Genomic DNA, 24,120 nt, shown 5'->3' with positions numbered 1-24,120 from the left:
GCAAGGGAAAAAGGCCAAGTAACATACAACGGCAAACCCATTAGAATCACACCTGACTTTTCAACAGAGACTATGAAAGCCAGAAGAGCCTGGACAGATATCATGCAGACCCCAAGAGAACACAGATGTCAGCCCCGGCTACTATACCCTGCAAAACTCTCAGTCCTCATAGATGGAGAAAACAAGATATTCAACGACAAAAACAAATGTCAACAATACTTACATGCAAATCCAGCATTACAGAAGACACTGGAAGGGAAAATACAACCCAAGAAAACTAGCTACATCCAAGAAAACACAAGAAATAAATAACCTCACTACAGTAAAACAAAAAGCAACCAAGCACACAACCGTATGACCACAGCCAACGTCAAAATCAAAGGATCTAACAGCCACTGGTCATTAATCTCTCTCAATATCAATGGACTCAATTCTCCAATAAAAATAAACAGACTAACAGAATGGATGCTTAAACAAAATCCAGCAATCTGTTCCATACAAGAAACACACCTCAGTCACAAAGATAGACATTACCTGAGGGTAAAGGGTTAGAAGACAGCTATCCAAGCAAATGGACCCAAGAAGCAAGCAGGAGTAGCCATTCTAATATCTGATAAAATAGACTTTCAACCAAAATTAATCAAAAGAGATGGGGAAGGACACTTCATACTCATCAAGGGAAAATTCCACCAGGAAGACATCACAATCCTGAACATCTATGCCCCAAATACAAGAGCACCCATATTTGTAAAAGAAAAATTGATAAAACTAAAACCACATATACATCTCCACACATTAATAGTGGGAGACATCAACACCCCACTCTCAACAAAGGACAAGTCAACAAAATAGAAATTAAACAAAAAAACAATGTCTCTAACAGAGATCATGAATCAAATGGACCTCACAGACATTTACAGAACCTTACACCCAAAAACAAAAGAATTTACCTTCTTCTCAGCACCTCATGGAACCTTCTCCAAAATAGACCACATAGTTGGTCACAAAGCGAGCCTCAACAGATACAAGAAGATTGAAATAATCCCTTGTACCCTGTCTGATCACCATGGAATAAAGCTGGACCTCAACAACAACAGAAATAGTAAAAGGCCTACACACACATGGAAACTGAACAATGTGCTACTAAATGACAGCTAGATCAGGGAGGAAATAAAGAAAGAAATTAGAGTTTTCTTAGAATTTAATGAAAACGAAGACACAACATACCCAAACTTGTGGGACACAATGAAGGCAGTGCTAAGAGGAAAGTTCATAGCACTAAGTGCCTTCAAGAAGAAATTTGAGACAGCACATTCAAGCAACTTAATGGATCACTTAAAAACCCTAGAAATAGAAGAATCAGACACACCAAAGAAGAGTAGACGGCTGGAAATAATCAAACTCAGGGCTAAAATCAATCAATTAGAAACAAATAAAACAATTCAAAGAATCAATGAAACCAAGAGCTGGTTCTTTAAGAAAATCAACAAGATAGACAAACCCTTAGCCAAGCTAACTAAAGGCAGAGAGAAACCATCCAAATCAACAAAATCAGAAAAAGGGGACATAACTACAGACACTGAGGAAATCCAAACAATCATTAGTACTTACTTCAAAAGTCTATATGCCACAAAATTTGAAAATCTAAATGAAATGGACAATTTTCTTAATCGATTTGACTTACCAAAGCTGAATGAGGACCAGGAAAATCAATTAAATATTCCTGTATCTCTCAAGAAAATAGAAGTGGTCATCGAAAGTCTCCCATCCAAAAAAAGCCCAGGACCAGATGGCTGCAGAATTCTACCAGACCTTCAAAGAAGAGCTAAGTTCAGTTCTCTTCAAACTATTCCACAAACTAGAAACAGAAGGAACATTACCAAACTCATTCTATGAAGCCACAATCACCTTGGTACCTAAACCTCACAAAGACCCAACAAAGAAAGAGAATTTCAGGCCAATCTCCCTTATGAACATTGATGCAAAAATACTCAACAAAATACTTCCAAACTGAATACAAGAACACATCAAAGATATCATCCACTATGACCAAGTAGGCTTCATCCCAGGCATGTAGGGGTGGTTCAATATACAGAAATCCATCAATGTGATCCACCATATTAACAAAATGAAAGAAAAAAAACACATGATAATCTCCCTAGAGGCTGATAAAGCATTTGACAAAATCCAACATCCATTCATGTTTAAAGTGCTGGAGAGATCAGGGATACAAGGCACATATCTAAACATAGTAAAGGAGATATACAGCAAACCTATAGCCAACATCAAACTGAATGGAGAGAAACTTAAAGCAATCCCATTGAAATCAGGGACAAGACAAGGCTGCCCACTCTCTCCATAGGTCTTCAACATAGTTCTGGAAGTCCTTGCTAGAGCAATAAGACAGTTGAAGGAGATCAAGGGGATACAAATTGAAAATGAAGAAGTCAAATTATCACTATTTGCAGATGATATGATAGTATACATGAGTGACCCCAAAAACCCTACCAGGGAACTCCTACAGCTAACAAACACCTTCAGCAAAGTGGCCAGATACAAAATTAACTCAAAAAAATCAGTAGCCTTCCTGTATACAAGAGACAAAAGGGCTGAGAAAGAAATTAGGGAAACAACACCCTTCACAATAGCCACAAATGACATAAACTACCTTGGTGTAACCCTAACCAAGCAAGTCAAAGATTTTTATGAAAAAAAATTCTAGTCTCTGAAGAAAGAATTAGAAGAAGATATCAGAAGATGGAAAGATCTCCCATGCTCATGGCTTGGCAGGATTAACATAGTAAAAATGGCCATCTTACCAAAAGCAATCTACAGATTCAATGCAATTTCCATCAAATTTCCAACAGAATTCTTTACAGGCCTTGAAAGAAAAATTCTCAACTTCGTATGGAATAACAAGAAACCAAGAATTGCTAAAACAATCCTCAATAAAAGATCTTCTGGAGGTATCTCCATCCCTGATCTCAAACTGTACTATAGAGCAACAGTTATAAAAACTGCATGGTACTGGCATAGAAACAGAATGGCGGATCAATGGAACCAAACAGAAGACCCAGAAATAAACCCACAAACTTATGGACACCTGATTTTTGACAAAGATGCCAATACCATACAATGGAAAAAAGATAGCATCTTCAACAAATGGTGCTGGTCTAATTGGATGTCTACATGTAGAAAAATGAAAATAGATCCATACTTATCACCCTGCACAAAATTGAAGTCCAAGTGGATCAAAGACCTCAACATAAAACCAGACACATTAAATCGGCTAGAAAAAAAGTGGGGAATACCCTAGAACTCATTGGTACAGGAGAAAACTTCCTGAACAGAACACCAACAGCACAGGCTCTAAGAGCAACAATCAATAAATGGGACCTCATGAAACTGAAAAGCTTCCTTAAAGCAAAGGACACCATCATCAAATCAAAATGACTGCCTACAGATTGGGAAAGAATCTTCACCAACCCTTTATCTGACAGAGGGCTAATATCCAGTATATATAAAGAACTAAAAAAAAAAAAAAAAAAAACAACTGAAATGCAGCAAACCAAGTAATCCAATTAAAAACTGGGGAACTGAGCTAAATAGAGAATTCTCTGTAGAGGAATATCGAATGGCAGAGAAACACTTAAAGAAATGCTCAACCCCATTAGCCATTAGGGAAATGCAAATCAAAATGACCCTGAGATTTCACCTTACACCCATCAGAATGGCCAAGATGAAAAACTCAAGTGACAACACATGCTGGAGAGGTTGTGGAGAAAGGGGAACTCTCCTCCACTCCTGGTGGGAATGTATAATTCTACAACCACTCTGGAAATCAATCTGGCGCTTTCTCAGACAACTAGGAATAGTGCTTCCCCAAGATCCAGCCATACCACTCCTAGGCATATATCCAAAAGGGGCTCAAGTACACAATTAGGACATTTGCTCAACCATGTTTGTAGCAGCTTTATTTGTAATAGCCAGAAGCTGGAAACAGCCCAGATGCCCCTCAACTGAAGAATGGATGCAGAAATTGTGGTACATCTACACAATGGAATATTACTCTACAATGAAAAATAAGGAAATCATGAAATTTGCAGATAAATGGTGGGACCTGGAAAGGATCATCCTGAGTGAGCTGTCCCAGAAGCAGAAAGACACTCATGGTATATACTCACTCATATAGACATATAACATAGGATAAACCTACTAAAACCTGTACACCTAAAGAAACTAATCAAGAGAGAGGACCATGACAAAAATGCTCAATCCCCATCCTGAAAGGCAAAGAGGATGGATATCAGAAGAAGAAGAAAACAGGAAACAGCCTAGGAACCTGCCACAGAGGGTCTCTGAAAGGTTCTACCCTGTAGACTATCAAAGCAGACTCTGAGACTTATGGGGAACTGTTGGGCAACGTGCAGGGAATTTTACGTAAGAAGTGGGAAATAGTAAGATCTGGAGAGAACGGAACCCCACAAGGAGAGCAACAGAAGCAGAAAATTTGAACACAGGGGTCTTCCCCAGAGACTCATACTCCAACCAAGTACCAGGCATGGAGATAACCTAGAACCCCTGCACAGATGTAGTCCATGGCAACTTAGTGTCCAAGAGGGTTATATAGTAATGGGAAGAGGGACTGACTCTGACATAATCTGACTGGCCTGCTCTTTGTTCATCTCCTCCTGAGGGGAGAGCAGCCTTACTATGCCAGAGAACATGACAATACAGCCACTCCTTATGTGATCTGATAGACTAAGATCAGAAGGAAGGAAAGGAGAGGCCTTCTCTATCAGTGGACTTTGGGAGGGGCACAAGTGAAGAAGGAGGAGGGAGGATGGGACTGGGAGGGGAGAAGGGAGGGCCTTATGGGGGGATACAAAGAGAATAAACTGTAATTAATAAAAATAAATTTAATTATTAAAAAAAGTGTAGATGTTGTGTCCTTTTTATTGCTGCAATACCAGTGTCCAGCAAAGGACTCCTCTCACAATCACTAGATGATTGTGGAAGGACATAGAAGTGCACAGGCAAGAACTATTTATTCATTCATTCAGTCATGTATCTTTAGCTCCTGTGTGTCCAAGAGCTGAGGCCAAGCTTAAGTCTCTGTAGGGTCAACACATCTCTTAAAAGTGATTAAAAGTGATATATTTTATTCATTTCTTCTGCCAAATAAAGGCAAGACCAACTCATCTAACCCTGGGGCTGCCTGGGAAGGTTCTGTCATTCTGCAGCCCAGTGATTTCTGGTGCATGTGGGAATAGCCAACACATCTTTAGCCAGGGCATTCTGACATTGCAGAGTCGGGGTATTTCTGAGCGGATCCTAAGTGGCCCTCATTTATGAGATTACAGATATGATTTCTAATAAAAAGCTTGGCTATAATGAATCAAATACAATGAAAAGAGAAAGCCTCAAATCACAAAGCTCTCCAATATTGAAAGTCTTCAGATTTATATTTAGAGAAAAGGTTGGCTCTAGATCATTGAGCCTTTGGAAGAATTAAACTTCATTTAGTGCCTGTTTTGAGGTCCTGTTCTAGAGGCTCAGAGCTCAAGGCAGAGATTCCCCAAGAGCCTCTTCCTATGTAATATCCCTGTTGTGTTGCTCTAATAAGATTCAAGCTCCATTCCTTAGGTAAGTATTTGCAAACACCCGTTAGTGGTCAGCATCTGGAGACATTGTGATGAGCAAAACAGACTCAGTCTCTGTCCTTAGAGAGTTTGCAATCACTGGCATTTTTAAGTATAAAGACATACTTAAAACAAACAAACAAACAAACAAGAATTAGTAATGACAAACTTTCAGTTTTGTAAGTGTTTGGACAGAGAGGCACATGACCTCTTGGAAAGACCATAAGCAGGGAAGTAAGTCACTTCTTAGGCAACCCAACCATAAACAGGCAGGAAATGGACACCCTGAGTCAGGGTAACTGGCAAGGAACCTGGTGTATGACAGAAACGTAGTGTTTAAGAGTTAAAAAAATAAAGGAAAGAAAAGACTGAGAAAGATGCTAGAGAGGGAAGTAGGAGCCAGTTTACACATGCCACTGTAGGCTTAATTTTTGTTCTGTAGCCCCAGGCACACAGGCTGCCATTTAAAGCCTGTTCATGAGGCAATGATGTCATCAGATTTTGTTTCCAACCTATTGTCTCAGTTTCAATACCGAGTCAAATGGTTTGGAGAAGTGAGCTTGGAGATTATTGTAGGCCTCCAGGTATAAGATGATAGTCACAAAATACAAGAAATAGCAGTGGAGATTCAGATATGTAACAAAAGAGATAATTACCTGAGATAAACATAGTGAAAATTGGCAATAGATGGAGCAAAGGGAATAAAAGAGAAAAAAAATTACAAGAGTGGGCAGAGATTTTTGGTTTGACACGGTAGATGATAGTGGGATTTATGAGTTTTAGAAACTGTGCAAAAGAGGAAAACTATACAGTGAAATTATGCTTGAGTTTAGAGTAATTTGAAATTGAATGTAGGAAGCTCAAAGTGTGGGTCTATAGCTCTGGAGGGAAAGTCTGAGTTGTAGGTAAAAGGATCAATTCTTTAATACCCACAGATGCTATCTGTAGCCTGAGAGTTAATGAGATTGCTTAGGAAGGGAAGAACAAGTAAAAGGAGAAGCAGGAAGAGAGACTTCAAGCTCAGTAGTGTCCAGGGAGGGACTAGAGGCTGACAAACTTGTATATAGAACATGAACATCCGGACAGGGAAAGGATACCTTGCTCTCCTAGAACCAATATAAATTGGGATTTACAGAAGCAGAAAATGATTAGCTTTAACTAAGACTTTCACTTCCAGGGCAGGATCAGGTGTCATGCTCCAAGGTAAGTGAAGGTTAAACTACCAGGAAACCTTACTTCACAGACCAAGGAGTTTTTAATAGAAGCACCTTCAGCAGTGAGCATGACTGACCAGTGGTGCACAGTTGAGGGCCACCGAGGAACATCCAGAGTCTGGGTAGTTGTGTGAAAAGTGAGATCCCCATAGATTAGAAAAGTGCAGTGAGTTTACCAAAAAGGCCTCAGCATGGACTGCACAGCGAGGTTGTCAGGAGCAACTATCTTTGCCTGGTCCATTCAGGATTCAAATATAACATGAATGTGCAGAAAACTCAACTTTCTCTTAATCCTTCTCTAAGAGAATTTGTAGTATTCACTAGGGACTTGCTTTCCTGCTCATAAAAGAAGGGCATTGTTAACTCAAAGGTGATAGACATATGGAGAGAATGACTGTGGAGAAAAGAAAAGACAAGATCCACGGGTGACCCAAGAGGAAGAACAGAAGGATAGGGACATGGGAACTGCCAGTGCCACTTTTGTTAGGAGTCAAATTTATGTGCTCAGGGTTGACACTGTAGATGCTCGGTGATCGGAATGAGAGCTGAGATCAGAGTTATGAGGGAGCCCATCAAGGCTGGCTTCTCACAGCGCCGCCTAGCAAGGTGACCATCATTTTACAGGTGCTACTATTAATGCTGGCAAATCAAAGGCTGCCTGTATGACTCAGTGACCCAGAAATCCAAAAGGGATGCTCAAACATGTAGAGCTGGAAATCCTTCAGAGAATTGCTTAACATCAATCCCAGTCACTAATAAATTCAAATTCAGTCTGTGACTCTGATGACATATGACATCCATCTTTTAGTCTGGGACTGGAAAGAAGGTAAAGAATTTGTGTGCACGCTCTTCACCCTTGGCTTCCACAGGACCCAACAGGAGCACAACCCAAGAAAATTAGAATTGGCAATGAGGCACCATGTGATAATTTGTCCAATTAGATAAGCTTTAAGGCTCTCCTTGAGTCCCTTGTGTGATGTGGTCATCAGAAACAATCTTGTGAACTCAGCTTACTAATTCAGCTGTCTCCAACATGAGGCTATGGGACTGACCTTGTTCCCCAGCCAGCTGTGCCCTCTGAGTTCTGATTACTCCCAAAGGCTACATTAGTTTTCTCAAAGCAGCAGCCACTCGCCTTTCCCCTCCATTCTTTCCTCAAAGCTATGATGACTTAGAGTCTTCTCCTAGCTTTAGCCCCATTCACACCTGACTTTCTGTTTTCTAGCTTGTCTATTCTTGAATATAGAAACCCAGTAGCTAAGGTACAGTGCTTAGTTTTTTGGAGGCTTCTTGCCACCCTCAATTTTAATTCCCTGTGTCAGGCCAAGGGCTATGTTTGTCTCCCTCCTACATTCTACAAGGCAACTTTATGATTCTGATTTTCCCCAGGGATTCCTATGACCTTTGTTGTCAAGGCATGGTTGGTCTATGCTACTCTGTACTCATTGGAACTCTCTGATGACTCTTGTCTAGCTATATAGCAACTACATAAGAGAGATCTTTAGGGGTAAGATAAGCCAAGAGACTTGAAAGTTAGAAACTTATCCAACAATCAGGAACACCACCATCGCCTGGGCGCTTATTAAAATTTCAGACTCACAAGCTCTAAGCCTATGGAATCAGCAGCTCCATTTTAACAGTGTGTGTTTCAAGTGCATGGCAAAATCCACACAACACTGACCTCGAAAGTGCATGAGTCAGAATAAGAACTTTTCTGTGTAGAGATTCTGTTCTGATGAGACCCAGTTCTTGTTTTCTGGTCACCAGCAGGCCATTGTAGAAGATGAAACACGTTTTGTCTCTTTAATTCAAAAGGTCAAAGCATAGATGTGAGGGGAGTAGATTAGAGAGCCAAAAATGAAACCTTTCAGTGGGGAAGAATTTCCACCTGGAGCCTGACATGCTGTTTCTCTCATCTGGATTTTAACCAGGGATTCCTTATCCAACAAGGGTGCTGCTCCATCATGAAGTAGTGACAGTATGAAAACAGTCATCATTCCCAAGCCACATTGAAGATGTCACCTTTCCTTGTTTACTGGCTCCTACTTTTCAACCTGTTCTAACTTCCTTGAATCCTGGATATTCAACAAAGCCTTCACCATCTTAGACACTCTTTCAGACATAGCTTCCCCATCTTAAATTGGATGTCCCTTAACTTCAGTGTTGTCCATACTCTTGATGAGTATCCTTATAGCTCAGGCACTTCCATGCACCCTGCCCCCCTCCCTTTCTGCCTCTGATCAGGCTACTAACATATGCAGAAAAAAAACATGTCACCAACAATGAAAGAAGCTTTCTAGGGACATAGTGCTCACTTTATCAAGGAGTGGGGACTATGTGACCTTGGTGCCTCACTAGATGTTGAGATGCTATGGTTTTATGATACAGGCCCAAAGCAATGATCTTCAAACAAAAATCCTTGACTTTATATCCATATGCCATTGCTAAGTAGTTCAGTGACCTTGATCAGGCCAATGAAACATGATGTGATTTAATATCCTCATTTGTAAAAACTGAGAAAATGCAGATGACACAAAGATTTTCTCAGGATCAGGTGTAGTCATGGAGGTAAAATCCCTTGACAAACTCCAAGGAACTGCACACATGTGGTGTCCTGATGCTATGATTTGGGAACTGCTTTCAGAATGTCTGTAGGCTTTGAGAAGCCAAGGCTGGGGCCACACCTCCTCACAGTCTGCTGCATAGCTTTATCCAAGTCCTTAGAATAAAGCCAGGCAGAACCTCCATCCCTGGAGTGATGCACTTGACTCTGCTCATACTGGCAGGGCCCAGAGCAGCTTACATCTGGATGACTTTTGTGGCAGCAATAACATAATTTGGCAACAAGGGATTAATGATTCACTCTCAAAACACTCTCCCTGGCAACAGGCCCAATTTCATAGCAGTACTTCAGAGAATTTTCCCTGTAAGGATATGCAGCAAAAATAGAAGTCACAGATGAAGAACATCTAATTGCAATTGATAAAACCTAAGTAAATCCCAGCGGATGCATAACCCATGCTGGTGATCATTGCTGACGGCAAAGAAAGGAGGCTGGCTCTTGGGGATTCAGTTCCTAAAAGCTATGCTCTTTAAAGCACACAGTGGCCTCTCAGCTATCCAAGGGCATATTATCCCCAGTGTGGCTTATCTCAGGAAAATCTTACTGTGCTGGCAGTTTACCCCTGTCTACTTAATGACTTCTTTTGTTGAACAGTTTCTCTGTCTTTACTTTGGCTTTGCGTGTATCTGGCACCCAGCAGCGAAAACCTTTGAAACCCTGACTCTGAGCCGCTCCTTTATGCCAAGGAAGGTTTTAAGCATAGCAGGCATCTCTGATTATGGATGTTTTGCCAAGTGGAGACAACAGGGAACAGATAAGGAAGCTGGGTAACTTCCCGGATCCGTTGAAGTCAGGTATGTACTATATATGCGCTTGACTTGGCTGGAAATGAATTCTCTAAACGATGGGCTATTTTAAGATGGAATTGAAGTCCAAGATAGGAAACAAGTTGGTAAGAAAGCATCTGGCTACTTCATTAGATTCAAGCCTCTAGACTTTACAAATTGCATCCCAAAGCATTCAAAGTATTTGTAATTGTGATCATGAACTACTTTGGCAGCCTTTGAGGGTAGAAATTGTAGTGAACAGGAGGGGAGCGAGAAGCCTGGGGAGAAACAAATGCCATAACTGACTTTTTTTTTAATGAAAAAGATGTGTATTGCAGATATTTTTTGCCAGTGAGTGTGATGATATAGGAAAAAATATAGACTAGATGATTGAATCAGTTTCCCCCAACCTCACTACTCATAAAGGGACAGAGCAATAACTAGAAACCAGTACAGGCCAACCACATCAACCAGCACCAACCAGGAAAAGGGAAACAACTCACTTTTAAAGGGAGCATGTGTACCAGGGGTTTGGTACCCAGGATCAGAAGAGAGGTGAGTCAAGAGTAGAATTATCTGGGAGATCCTACCCACCCCAGACAGAAGAAACAGAAAGAAATGGATCAGCCAGAGACCAGAGGGCAAGTTCACACTGCAAGACCGAGAATTGCCTGAGACCTTTGGGGGAGTAGAAGCCATGGGGCAGACACACTAACAAAGGAGGTGCTGAAGCTAATGTAGAGAGCGTCTCTCTACCTTTTAATTTTCCATCTCTAACTGGGGTCTTCCACTGGATAAACCCAGAAGTCACTGGCACAGTGGCCCAGGTAAGAAATCATGCAAGAACTACCTAGATGTCTGAGAAGAACATGGCAATATAGAAGAACAGGCATAAATTTGATGGGCAAAGGACCATCATAGGCTTTCAATGAGCTCACGATCCCAGACTCTACTCTTTGCAACTTCAGAGAGGTGCCAGGATGTACAAATCTGGAGAATGTCTCATGCTGTATCTTGATTTCAGCAAAGTCAGGGCCACAATGGAGAAAGCATGGCTGCCTTGTATGACAGCTACATGTTAAGCTTGGGCTTTCCAGAAGATGGTAACATAACAGTTGATAGGAGCAGGATTCAAAACCACATTGAAAGCACTAGTGTAATTAACTATTACACTAAAATAAACTATTACAGTTTAGTGTATAAACTGTAGGGCAAAGTTTAAACTGCAACCATGTTTTAAGCCTGTTACCTGTAATACCCCTTTGAATAATCCTTACTGAAACTCTATGAAGCAGGTTCTGCTGTCATAGTCATTTCAAAGATGGTGGAACTGAAGCTCAAAGGGATTAGACAACAGCGGCTGGCAGCAGAGCCTATAAAACCTCCAAGTCTGATGGCAAATTTCTTCTCATTAAACTGGTATACTATTCTGCCACTTCTCAACTAAATAGGGAGTGAGATTACTTAGCCCAAGACTGAATGTTTTCCCTTAGACACATAGAAGATAGAAAAAGTCTAGTATTAAGGAGATCAAGGATCTTATTTCAACCAGGTAGATAAAACCATCTTTGTATAAATACCCGCCACAGGTATTTATATCTGTCGCTGTAGGGTCTGCTACCTGCTATACCAAGCAATTCCTTTTCATGGCTGGCTTTGCTTGAAGATCCTCTGTTAGTGCCCTCCAACCAGCATAGCTTATTCTAATATCTAAGGGATTGATGAACATGTCATGTGAATCTTGTTATATGAGCTAAATTATACAGGCTTTGCTCAAGTGATATTTAAACCTGACCTTTTCAACTTAACTTCTTTTATTCTTTTCACTTCCCTTGTATATCAACCACCATTTCAAAGTCCCTAATACTCTGAGTTTAGTTCTATTATTAATCTCTGGGCTTTATTGCTAAGACTTTTCTTGATATTTAGCAACCAAAGCACCTTATATTAATTCCACAGGGAGACATGTTTTGCTCAAATTTAGGTGAGGACTTTTTTGTGTTGTTTCCAACACCTATTCTTTGAGGTTGGTGTCTAATATTTTAAAGTAAATTGCTGACTTCCTCTCCCATATCACAGGCTAGAACCTCACTCAGTGGATCAGGTTGTTCAAGGAGTACTTAAGGATTATTTCATTCTTCTTTCAAGTGACATCATCTAGGATGTCTTGCAAGTAATAAATAAATTGCCTCAATTCATCACATGACAGTAATTGCATTTAGCGAAGATTTAACTTGGAGTCAATGTCAACCAGCAGGAAAAAACCACAGGGACATGGGCTTTTCACAGATACCTCTAGTGTTGCTGCAGAAAGTAATTTAATAAGTCCTGAGTTAAGTGTAAAGAAGATACACATTTCTAATATTCTACACTCCCTCAACATTACCTGGCCAGTCCTAAGAGGTTAGAAGTGACTTCATCAGAGCCTATACAACTGAATCTGCTAAATATTGCTGACAGCGGTGCCCTCATTTTCAGTCCTAAATGGAGGTTAGCACCCTGTGAGATGAGAATCACTTTAATTGATTGTTTGAAAGCCCTTTGGCCACTCAAATAAATCGTTCCCCGGTGCTGATTCTGCTTCATCCCTTGTTTCTCCTGACTCTGTGTTTCTAGGTGGACTTTGCTTTGCATAATGAATATTCTGTGTAGGTCAAATTCTAACTTGGTTGTAAGTGGCTCTGTGAGATGGAGCAATGAGATCCTCACAGAGACTCCCTTCTGGATGCAAGAAAATTCCTTTCTCACAAAATATTTTTCATTTATTAAAATCTAGCATCTGAGTAACTTAAAAGTAGTTATATGCAATGGAGTCTACACATAGGCATGATTGACACATCCCTAGTAGAGCTAGGGCGGGAAATACCTTTGTATCTCCTGACAACTTCAACTGCTCTTTTGTGCACTGAAGAGGTCTAGCCTATGTCATTGCCAGGACCCAGGAACAAATTTAGACAAAGGTTTTGATCTGCTTTCAGAACAAGACCTTAAGCTAAACTTACAGTTGGGTATAAAATTTATCTCCAGAATCAGAAAGAAGAGGCACTTTGTAAACTGGGTTCACAAAGGTCATGGCATAGTTAAGGATAACAGCCAGAATATAATGACGTGGGGACAAATCCAAAGCAGGGGCCAGATATTAGCCTTTGATTTAGATTTAGGACCTGGCAGTCTGTATCCATGGACAGGTGTCCAACAATGTCTGTACTTCTGCTTTGACTTGATCAGAAACAAATGTAGGTCAGTTCCATGGAACTAGAGAAGTCAAGTGACCTCAAATAGATTATATTCATTAGCACCAGTTCATCCCTAAGCCCCAGAGGGGAGGTTCTGGGTATTTCCTAGACATAGCCTAACCTGAGAGATGCTGCAATTACAGCAGTGGTAGTAGGTACTGGGAGGTGGTGGGCATGAGAGTTAATGAGGAAACAATCTTGCCATCATGAAGCTCACTTCTTAATGGAAAAGGAATGTGTAAGCTGAAAGGGTCTCACAGACAGGATGCTCAAAAAGAGATATGTTCAGGATAGCTGCATGCATAGTCCCAATTCTGCAAAGTTAGACCACACATACTTGATTTCCACATGCTGTCAGGCACCTGGCACACATAGCAGGCATCTCTGCCACCATCCAATATTCTACCCTCTCCTCTCCCCACCCTGTTGTCCTGTGATCCTACAAGGCCTTCCCTACTAATGAGGATGGAGAGTCTAAGCTAGTGCTACCTCAACCCAAACACCTCTTACGTGCAGAAATCTGTGCATTGAGCCTGGAGCTCAGGGAGTTCAAGCCACTTAGCTGTCACCAACAAGAACACCCACAGCCTGTCCTGGGGATGAAGGATTTAGTGTGAAGAACAGATGTAGGAGAGAAGACATGCTTCTTAGCATGCCCTGCAGCAAAGCAGTAGTCCCTTTAGGCTTTGCAGACAGTTGGCATAAAAGAGCATGTGACCGCCCTGAGCTGGTTATAATTCTTGCTGTGCAGTTGAGCATGGGCCCAGGGCAACTGTACAATAAGGGAAGCCCTTCCAAGAGCAGTGTAGGACAGAATACAAAAGCCAGCCAGGAATGGTGCGTAGGGTTTATAACCTCAGGGCACATGGGGCAGATGACCTTAAGCCTGAACTGTAAAGAAGGGGCCAAGGCAGGGAAAGTCCAACAACAAATTCTAATACTAGTGACTCATGGGAGACAGAAACCACACCTGTAAGGGACAGAGTCATGGGGTGGAGACTACTTTAGAATAAATGTATAATATAACAAGTGAAGGTACACCAGAGGAGAGATGGGCAGGCCACAAAGATTCTCTGGATGTTGATGTCGTGGAGTCTTGGAGGTCTCTCCACTGTGAAGGCATAACTTTTGAGGTTCAGGCATGGACTATTTCCACAAGCTCAAGTTCATTGTGCTGGTAAGTGTATGAACTTTTATAGCCATGCTAACAATGAACATAGTATGGGTGCCTTAAAAGAGCAGATGTAGATTCCAACACTTCCAGAGACTAGACGTCCAAAATGAACATGCCACCAGGACCATCTTTCCCTGAGATCAGGAAGACCCTTCCTTCCTCTCAGCTCCTGGTAGTCTTCAGTTCTGGCATTCTGTACCTTGAAGATGCAGAATTCCAGCCCCTGTCACCATTGTCACACTGTTCTGCCCGTGTGTGTGTGTGTGTGTGTGTGTGTGTGTGTGTGTTTATGTGATGCTTGCCTTTTCTGTCATATGGGTCCAACTTTCTGACTTTGCTTTAACTAATCACATTTGTGGGGACTTTCTTTCTAAAGAAATATATGTTCATGGTTACTAGGGGTTTCTACCTATCCTTTGGGAGGTAAAATTTGACTCAACTTAGTTGAGTCATGATGCTACAAGCAACCCAGAAATGGGATGCAGACAGCATGGGGATCTTAGAAATTCAGTAAGTTAAGGGCAAACATTGCCTGAGGTCACGGCCCACTGACAGCATGCCAGAAGAGAATAAAGAGCATCGTGTTTAAACGTAGTCTGAACAGAATATAGGACTTCAGGAAGGACAACATGTCCTGGCTTTCTTCCTGCATAACATTGCAGGGTGCACTGGGACTGAGGCTCCCCAAGGCTCTTATTTAAAAAAGGCTTTTTAAAATAAATAACTCCAGACAAATTGATCTCTCAAAGGATAATTGCATTACCTGACTCAAAGGGCCAGGACACGGGAAAGGAGACAAAGATCTGCCCAGCTGGGACAGCTTAGTTCAGATCATGCCTCTGCAACATGAAGTTTTCAGTAGGTATCAGAGGGCCTGAAAAAGAGAGACTGTACCCTGGAGGGAGGGGGAGAATCTATAGCAAAGATTAGAGGAGGTGTGAGCAGGATCAGAGAGAAGAGCTGAAAACATACATCACAGAATTCAGATTAGCTCAACTAACCCAAGTGAGAGTAAGAAGCCAGCCAGGAGCAGGGCAGCCATTGTGATACCCCAGCCAACTCCACCACAAATGTGATTTCTTCTTTCTAGCCTTTGAGTCATGGCCTTTACAAATGGAAATGCTGAAGCAGTGTGTTTTGAACTAAAATAGATCTAGCCCCTTTCCCAAAGGATGGATGGGAACGCATCTCTTCTATTGGCAATGGGCTGAGGACAGTAAAAGCAGGCCTAAAGCTGTGAGAGTGGCTCATGCTGCTTGCATTGACATGCCAAGTCTCTCCCATGACTCTGCTCATACCTGACTTATTCTGTGCCAGCCCCATGCAAAGCCAGGGTAGACATTAGGCTCAGCAGGCCCAGGCCCAGCATATTTGGAAGGCTTGGTATAAGGGTCCATGTAGAGTTCTTAGTAGGCTGAAAAACCAGTGCCCAGGGACTCATAGTGGCCCTCACAAAACTGTCAAAAGACATGTTGGGTAAGATATCTAAATCATCACTGTGTAGAGGAAGAAGGAGAGACAGGAGGACAGACAGACACAAGTGTACTGTGTCTGGTTCATGCACTAACAATATTAACCTCTTACCCTCTGATCTGACTGTGCATGCATGAGGCTAAGGGCAAGACCACCTGTATATTTGCTGGGAACAGGAAAATGTTGACAAAATCCAAGCATTTTATGGGTGTGTGGTGAGTTCAATCGGAACCCTCACTCGAAGCTACATGCAGCTGGCCATTTCCTGTAGATTCACCCTGAGATAATAGGCTTTTTAGAGCTCCTACAGGTTAGGAAGACAGACCACAGAAGGAGGGTATCCCAGCAAAGGAAGGCAGGAGGTGAGAAATGAAAGTAGTTATGTGTTCAGTGTGGAAGAGATAAAGAGTACAAAGGAGGAAAGTTAGAGAGATGGAGAAGGCAGAGACAGGCTGACAACCTCACAGTGCAGGGGATATGTTCAGGACCAGCATGCAGGCTGACTATCCCAGAGCATAGGGGATATGTTAATAAGGACCAGGATCTTCTTTTTGAAGGATCACTTGAGCATCTGTGGGAAAGATGCACTGGAAGAGTAGGAATGCGAAGACATACCCACTAGGAAGCTGTAGCACTAACTTGAGTAAGACTTCAGTAATCTCAGGCATGGACACTGCTGAGAGAGAGAGAAGGGAGATATCCATGATCCATCCTGGAGGCAGAACCAGTCAGATGCAATAGCAGATTAGATATCAAAGGTGGAGAAAGAGAGAGGAGAGAATAACCCTGGGTTTCTGCATTTGAATTTGGTGGCCATTTGAGTACAAGACAGTGACTTGATTTCTTCTTGGTCCAAAGGAAATGAATATCCCAGTAGTGAAGATAGTGCCTCGAAAACCTCAGCTACAGAGCTTCCCCAACTAACTGCTACTTTGAAAGCAGAATAAGCATGTCAGTGCTACTGACAAAACTCTGTATGGAATGTGAATTGCCTCTGTACAAAGTCTACTGATGGACGTGATAGGTTGGTAACAGACAATGACAGCCAGAATGACGGGCCAACACCCTTGTGTCTTGTCATACTTTGGATGGACCCTGGATAAAGACAGTGCCTGGTTCAGTCCATCAGGTTCTGGAGTACCCCTTCACTATATAGACTCCGCCTGCAGTAACATGTATGCTTAAGAGCAGAGCCAAAGAAGGCCCCTTATACATACCATCCTTGACCTGGTGACCTTGGCTGGGGTCTCTGCCCATAAACTGTGATCCTGGCTTATGCTGATACCAACTAAGAACCTGAATGAATAGAGGAGTCTTATGTCAAAGGGATCTTAGTATTGGGCCTCCTTAGCTCTTTGTCATCACTTCTTGCTTTGGGTTGTCACAGCAGCTGAGCTTGCTGTGTCATTAGGTCCAGCATTTCAGCTACATCTCAGCTTCACTCTGTGCCAGGATTTATGAATTCTGTTTGGCTCTTCAGAGGCCTCTAGTCTGAGGCCTTGATGGTTATTATCCCCCTCCCTATTTTTCACCTGTCCCAGAGATGATAGCTGTTGCTTGGCCACTGGATAGATCACCTATTTGCCTGGCTCCTTCTGGGTCTCGGTTTCTTTACGTATAAAATGGGTTTAGGTTTTAATAACAGCAATGCATATCAAAGATAATGGAGACTATTGCCCCTGTTCTCTTCATAGTTAGTCAACGTTAGCATTTCTGTTCTGCAGATAAAGAAATGGAGCAACAATTCTGAAGTCACATGGCAACTGAGACAAAGTCCTAAGCCACTCTGTTGTAGAATCCCCCACTGCTTGGCTCATCATACATGTCTACTAAGATTGGCCATGGGCAGGTAATGTAGTCAATAAACCTAGAAACTGCCTAAAGAGGCCTGAGTATGAATCCTGGTACCAGCATTTCCAAGTTCTGTGGTTTGTTTTGTTTTGTTTTTTCAGTCACTTAAGCTTCAGATGCCTGAGATGTTCTGTAAAATCAGAACAACACCTGACTCGGCAGAGGTTTGGAAAATTTCACATGAGGGAAGCACTGAGCATTTTCCCATAACATGTAGGAGGTATGGAAAATGCATTATTCATTTTACGGTTCTATTTGTCATACTGTCAGACTTCCTTGATACCATCAGCTCCTAGAACTGCCACTTCTTTATGGCTGGTCTTCAAGGCTGAGGTTGCCCCAGAGCCTGCCTTTCCTCTCCCTGCCAAGCATCTTCCAGAATAGTGATTGTTAAGCTTGCAGCTCACCCAGTTCTACTTCTAGCTCCTATTCTCACACTACCTGCTTGCTGCCACCATAGCTACCAGCTCCATGGGTGAGCCATCATGCCCTTAGGGTTTTCAAGGCTGCAGGGAGGTTGTTGATCTGTCTTAATGTCCTCTTTCTGCTCACACAGACTTGTACTAAAGCCCACATGTCCTGGTACCTGGGCCTAGGATGTTCAGGAACCACTACTCTATGGGCTGTTGCTGAGCATTTCTAATGCACATTATTAGAGCCTGAATCTTGTCACATGGCAAGGCTCCAATTAAGGAACAATAGTAATAGCCTTAGCACGAGATACACAGAAAAGAAATGAATGCTAAGGGACAGCTAACCAGCACCTTCTCAGCCTTAAATCTGGGCTAGGATTACACCCATTTCTCCAGTTGTACCTCACTGTGCCCAACCCCAGCCAGGCCAGTACCCTTCTGTATGACTTTATAAATGAGGGATCTGGTCTGCAAAGAGTTTGGGTGATTTTCTCAAGCTCCCCCAGTGTTAACAAATACCTTTTAGGCTTCAGAAGAAGGCTTAGGCTAAAGCCCTTCTTAAAAAAAAAAAAATTAACAGTGGGCACTGAGCATGGCCAAGACAGTGAGAGCAAAGTGTTATTGGCGACACCTGTACCTACTCCACTCTGGCCTCTGACTGGATACAACACACGTCCAATCAGGTCTAGAGGCAGAGGCCTGGCTGAGACAGAAAAGGGCAGAGAGGTGGGGCATTTTTCCGTACTGGTGGGGCTGGACTGGATTGAGCTCTTGCAGGTGCAATGTTAATTGACTGGTCACTTGTCCACTGTAGCCTCAGGTCAACCTTCTTGAGAAAAAAATGTCCAGTCATGCCCAGGGAGGCTTTCGCCTCATTTTCCTCCATGGAAAGTTCTCAAGCCTCTACTTATTAGCTCCCCACATGTACTTTGAACAACCAAACGTATTGCCAAACGTGGAGAAGCAGCCCCTGGGGGCGGCATAAAAGGGAGTGAATAATTACAGAGCCCAGGCCCTGATCATTTGCTGCTTTGCTCCCTAAGCAGAGGTGAGGAAGATAAAGGGGCATCTCATCTCTACATTTGCACTGTCCCAAATCATAGGTACCCACTAAGCCATGTACACGCACCATCCCACACTCGAAATGGGATCGAGGAACTGAATTTCGAAATTACTTTATTTCAATTATTTTAAAATTTAAAGTGGAGGCAAATTAAAAGAATGTTTGCTTGTGGCACATAACTTTTGTCCGTGGGTGTCTGTGTGTACTTGGCGATGTCAGTGTGTGTCTGTGTATGTAAAAGTATGCATTTATATGGGTTTGTTTAAGATTGACTTGGGAGGTTAGTGTGGTGTTTTTCCTCAATTGTGGTTACTCTTATTTTTCTGAGACGGGGTCTCTTGTTGATTCAGTGCATCCACCTGGCCATTGAACTTCAGGGATCTGCCTAACCCTAACCTTTTGCTTCTGGGATTATAGGGGTGTGCTCCTCCAACCAGGTTTTCATCTCTGTTCTGAGGACACAAATTCAGGTCTTTATGCTTGCATGGCAGGCTCTGTACTGACTAAGCCATCTCCCCTGCTCATAATTTTTTTTTTTACAATTTTAGTATTTCTTTTGTTGTAACTGTTTAAAAGCATAACATCTGGACTGAGACACACTCTGAATGTAAAGAAAATCAGATACCAGACAGTACAAAAGTGAAAATGTGAAATCTTCCTTTTAATAGTTTTGTAAAATATTGATTACTTATTAAATGGCATTTGGGACATTTTAAATGAAATAAATTATACTATTAAAATTAATTTCAAGTTTCTTTTATTTTCATAATGGGACTTCAAAAATAGAAATTATATCCACCGATCAAATTATATTTCTATTGAACAGTGCTGCTCTGAAGCTTTTAAAAAGCTATTTGTAGAGGGTTATTTTGTCCCCCAGGGGACATTTAAGAATGTCTGGATATATTTGGTTGTGACAATTGGGGTTGACATCCTAATGGCATCTAATGGATAGAGAATGGGGATTCTCTGAACATCCCACAGTGCACAGGTTTTACCTGAGCCATAGAAAATGATATCAACCATGTCAAGGCCGGAAGCCTTGGTATAGAGCATGGATTCCTCATGGGAATGGTTCAGGGACACTGAAGACCTATGTGGGCAGTGGCACTTGTCCTTTTTATTAACCCTGGCAGTGGATACGGTTAACCCCGCTTCTCCACATGAGGACATGAGGGTCAACGAAGAGTAACTTCCGCAGACCACCAGACCAGAAAGTGGCAGAGCTGAGGGCTGAAATCAGCCTCCACCCAGTGCCAAGGCTGGGCCAACCATGCTACATCACAGCCACATGGCTGTGCATACCCCTGTGCTGGAGCTGCTATGGAAACGGCTATCTGAACTTATGGTCCAATATCCCCATCACTCAGGCCCAGGCAGTTATTATTTACATCAGCTATTATTGCCACAAGGGAACAGACATTAACAAAAGCCATTGAAAGGGACAGTTTGCTCTGAGGGGGAAAAGAAAATCCTCCCGGGCACATCAACTATCTAACAGAGCTGGGAACCGGGTGCAAATAAATGGAGCACAATAAAATAAACCTGTCAGAGAAGGAACATTCAGACGCCTCCGAAGGCAAGAGGTAAGAACAAATGTGCCTGATATGGGATTGGCTCCGTTTAAAGAAAACATAATCTCACTGCTTGACTTGAATAGAGCCCAGAGAACAATGGCCAGCATAAATGGAATTGCTCATGCACACTCCAAGGAGGCACTGTTTCTCCATAAATCTGGTTTGGGCACAGTGCCGAGACTCACTTTCCTCTCATTGTCTTTCTGCGTGCTCCCCTGTGTCTATCTGTGGATTCTGCCTCTTGAGGAAGGGTGAGTCTGGTTGGCCTATGCTAGAGAAGGGTGGTAACTGGCACTTTATGAAAACCTACTATGTGCTGCCAATACTCAGGGCCTTCCCTGAGGTTATTAAATTCATTTTTTAGTACCACAGTGTAAAGTAAACATGATACTTGGTTTCCTAGGTAAAATAAGCCCGCCAAGTATATATAATGTTTCTATAATAAAGGGGTGGCTAAGATGAGATGCTCCGAGTGTCGCCAGGGACATGCTGAAATGCAGTACTTTACAGCAATATGGAAAGGCGCCGAAAGCAAGCCCACAGTGGGTGCTCCTGCGGCTACTCCCCAGGATCCTTTATTTGATTAGTGTGTTCACTCTCAAACTTCTGTACATGTTGGCTCTAAATGGCTCATAGTTACCTCCTACTTTGGAGAAGGAATCCATTTCTCTAGAAACCTGTGCAACACTCATGACACCCCACTGTGATTAGCACATGGGGCCAACCTGTGCAACAACTCATATTTCAGAGACTGCCAGGGCTCTAACACAGGCTACATGCCCTCCTTTGTCATTTCCTATCTATTTCACCTTTTTGTGTAAGCACATCTCTCAGTGAATAATCAGCACACGAATCCCCGTCACGGGGTCAGCGTGCTGCGTCTGAGTTTGGGAAGGGGATAAAGCGAATAGGGCTCACACTTTATTTCCTGCTACACTCTATGTCCCAGCACTAGAAACTGGCCAGTCCGTGATTTGAAGAGGCAAAACCTTCACTGCGAAAGACGGTGGGTAAATACGGAAAGTCTCTCAAAGAGCTTTCCATTGGTTAGAATGGGACTCCTGAGGAAAAAGAGGCGTGGCTTCAGGTTACCACTTCTCTGTGTTTCGAATGGACACTGGCTTTTGAAGGATGGGCTCTGTATCTTTTGAATAATGGAGTCTATGTGAAATGAACTCTACCTATGCTGCGTTTGAGGGGAAAAGCTCTCATTTACACCAAGCAAATACTTACACTAGGTTGGGCATTTGTAGTCCAGCTTCTTTGACGTTTATCATCTTTTTTATCTTTAGAATACAATATCAGAGGAATCTGAAAATGTAGCTTCTGTATGCCCATAGTGTCCCCTGAGAGGCAAGCCTTATTATTCCTTCTTAATTGAAAGGAAACATGGGGCCAGTCACATTTAAAGGATGTATCGGAGCCGACGGTAGACCTGAGGTTGTGGTCAAATCTGCTAATTCCTTAAGAACAGATCTGTTCGGTCAGGTCTCTCCTTCCTTCAGACTGTTAAGTCAGTTGCCATTTCTCCTGTGAACTACCCCTTAATTCCAGGAGAGAGAGAGAGAGAGAGAGAGAGAGAGAGAGAGAGAGAGAATGTGTGCATGTGTGTGTAAGTATGTGTGCGTGTGTGTGGTGTGTGTGTAAGTGCGTGTGCAAGTGTATGTGTAGGTGTGTATAGTGTGTTTGTACTTTGTGTGTGCATGTGTGTGTGGTTGCTGTGCATGCATGTGTATATGTACAGGTATGCATGTGTTCGTGTGTGTGTGTGTATGTGTGTATATGTGTGTTTTGACTATCATATACACCTCTCCTTAGTACTACTGAGAACTGCGCATTTATGTCTATAGTCTTTGGATCAGTGAGCTAAGGCCTCAGAACTTGTCTCATTTGTTATTGTATTCCTTAGTACTTAGAACAATGCCTGGTACATAGTAGGTACTTATCAAACATTGCTAAAATGGGCGCATGGATGAAGAGAGGGATGTATGAATATGTAGGTGGAGATGATGGTGGTTAGATGGAGGAATGCGTGGATGGGCAGGCAGTTGGGTGGAGGATGTGGTGAAGGAACTGTCAGTTCATCTCTGGGGCACCTGGCCTGGAGAACCCACAGAGCATGGACAATTGTCAATTCCCTCCCTCCCTCCCAGGGCTCTGGTGATCACCTGTGGTGAGGAGGCAGAGTGGAGTCCCCGGGGTCACCTGGGCGCTGCCCATTGGTACTGACCACAAGGAAGCCAATCCCCAGGCAGCATGCAGAAGAGAAGGAGAAAAAGAAACACACATGAAAACGTGTGGGGCAATGAGTAAGACTGCAATTCTTGTGGCTTTAAAGGGCTTGCACCAAACAATCAAAGACGATCACGATTTACCAAAATAGGGGCCTGAAATACATTTTTTTTCAATGAAAAATATTAAGAGTCACCATTATCAAGCACCTTGCATGTAGCATTCCTAAGAAATAGAACAACCAGAAATGTTGGTGATATTACAAACGAGCCTGTCATTTCCCCAGCCAAACTGCATCTCACCCAGTCTTTCTTTCCTTTGTAAATGGTGCTGCCACCCACACAGCTTCTCTTTGCAGAAACCTGGGTGACTACCCCTCACCCTGTTAGTCATGGTGCCTACCTTCTACTTTTCTTTCACCTGACTTCCCGTTTATAACTGCTTACCAGCTCTTACTGACTCTACTCCAGACAAGTTCTTCAAGATGCCCTCCTCCCTCCAGTTTCACCCCCACTGTCTCCAGCCACCCTTATGTTGCATTTGGGCCATTTAAGCAGCCCATGTGGGCTCACTGCTTCCGTTCTTATTCCCCTCCCACAGAGTCTCTACCATCCGAGTGAAACACATCATCGCCCTCAGTGTCTTCAAAGGTAAACCTCAAGTCCCTTGATGGTCACAGACTGTCAGTGATGAATTCACAGCTTTCCTTGCCAAATTAATTTCTCCCCCACCTCATTCTCCGCTCTTCAGCCAGCATGTTTCCATGATGAAGAGCCCCTGCTGTCTTATCTGTAGACCATGCCTGGGCTGGTCCCATGGATGGCATGTAGTCTCTCCCAGTCCTGCCTCTTCCCC

At 42.6% G+C, this 24,120-nt stretch overlaps 1 protein-coding gene across 17 annotated transcripts in view; it reads right to left on the bottom strand.

The window, feature by feature from the left end:
• The window catches only part of Ptprt (protein tyrosine phosphatase receptor type T), a 1,127,865-nt gene that overhangs the window by 183,153 nt on the left and 920,592 nt on the right, over positions 1–24,120 (bottom strand). For 10 of the 17 annotated variants that reach the window (XM_060382888.1, XM_060382893.1, XM_060382885.1 and 7 more), the window contains exon 14: positions 23,202–23,258. The exons of the other annotated variants lie outside the window; for them this stretch is intronic. In XM_060382888.1, coding sequence (XP_060238871.1) covers positions 23,202–23,258 — 57 coding nt within the window. The remainder of the gene's footprint in view (positions 1–23,201; positions 23,259–24,120) is intronic. 17 annotated transcript variants of the gene reach the window in all.

This window comes from Meriones unguiculatus, chromosome 4 (assembly GCF_030254825.1).
Source record: "Meriones unguiculatus strain TT.TT164.6M chromosome 4, Bangor_MerUng_6.1, whole genome shotgun sequence".
In the NCBI taxonomy this organism is placed as follows: Eukaryota; Metazoa; Chordata; class Mammalia; order Rodentia; family Muridae; genus Meriones; species Meriones unguiculatus.
The sequence above is the reverse complement of the archived record's forward strand: the minus strand, read 5'-3'. Positions and strand labels throughout refer to the sequence as shown.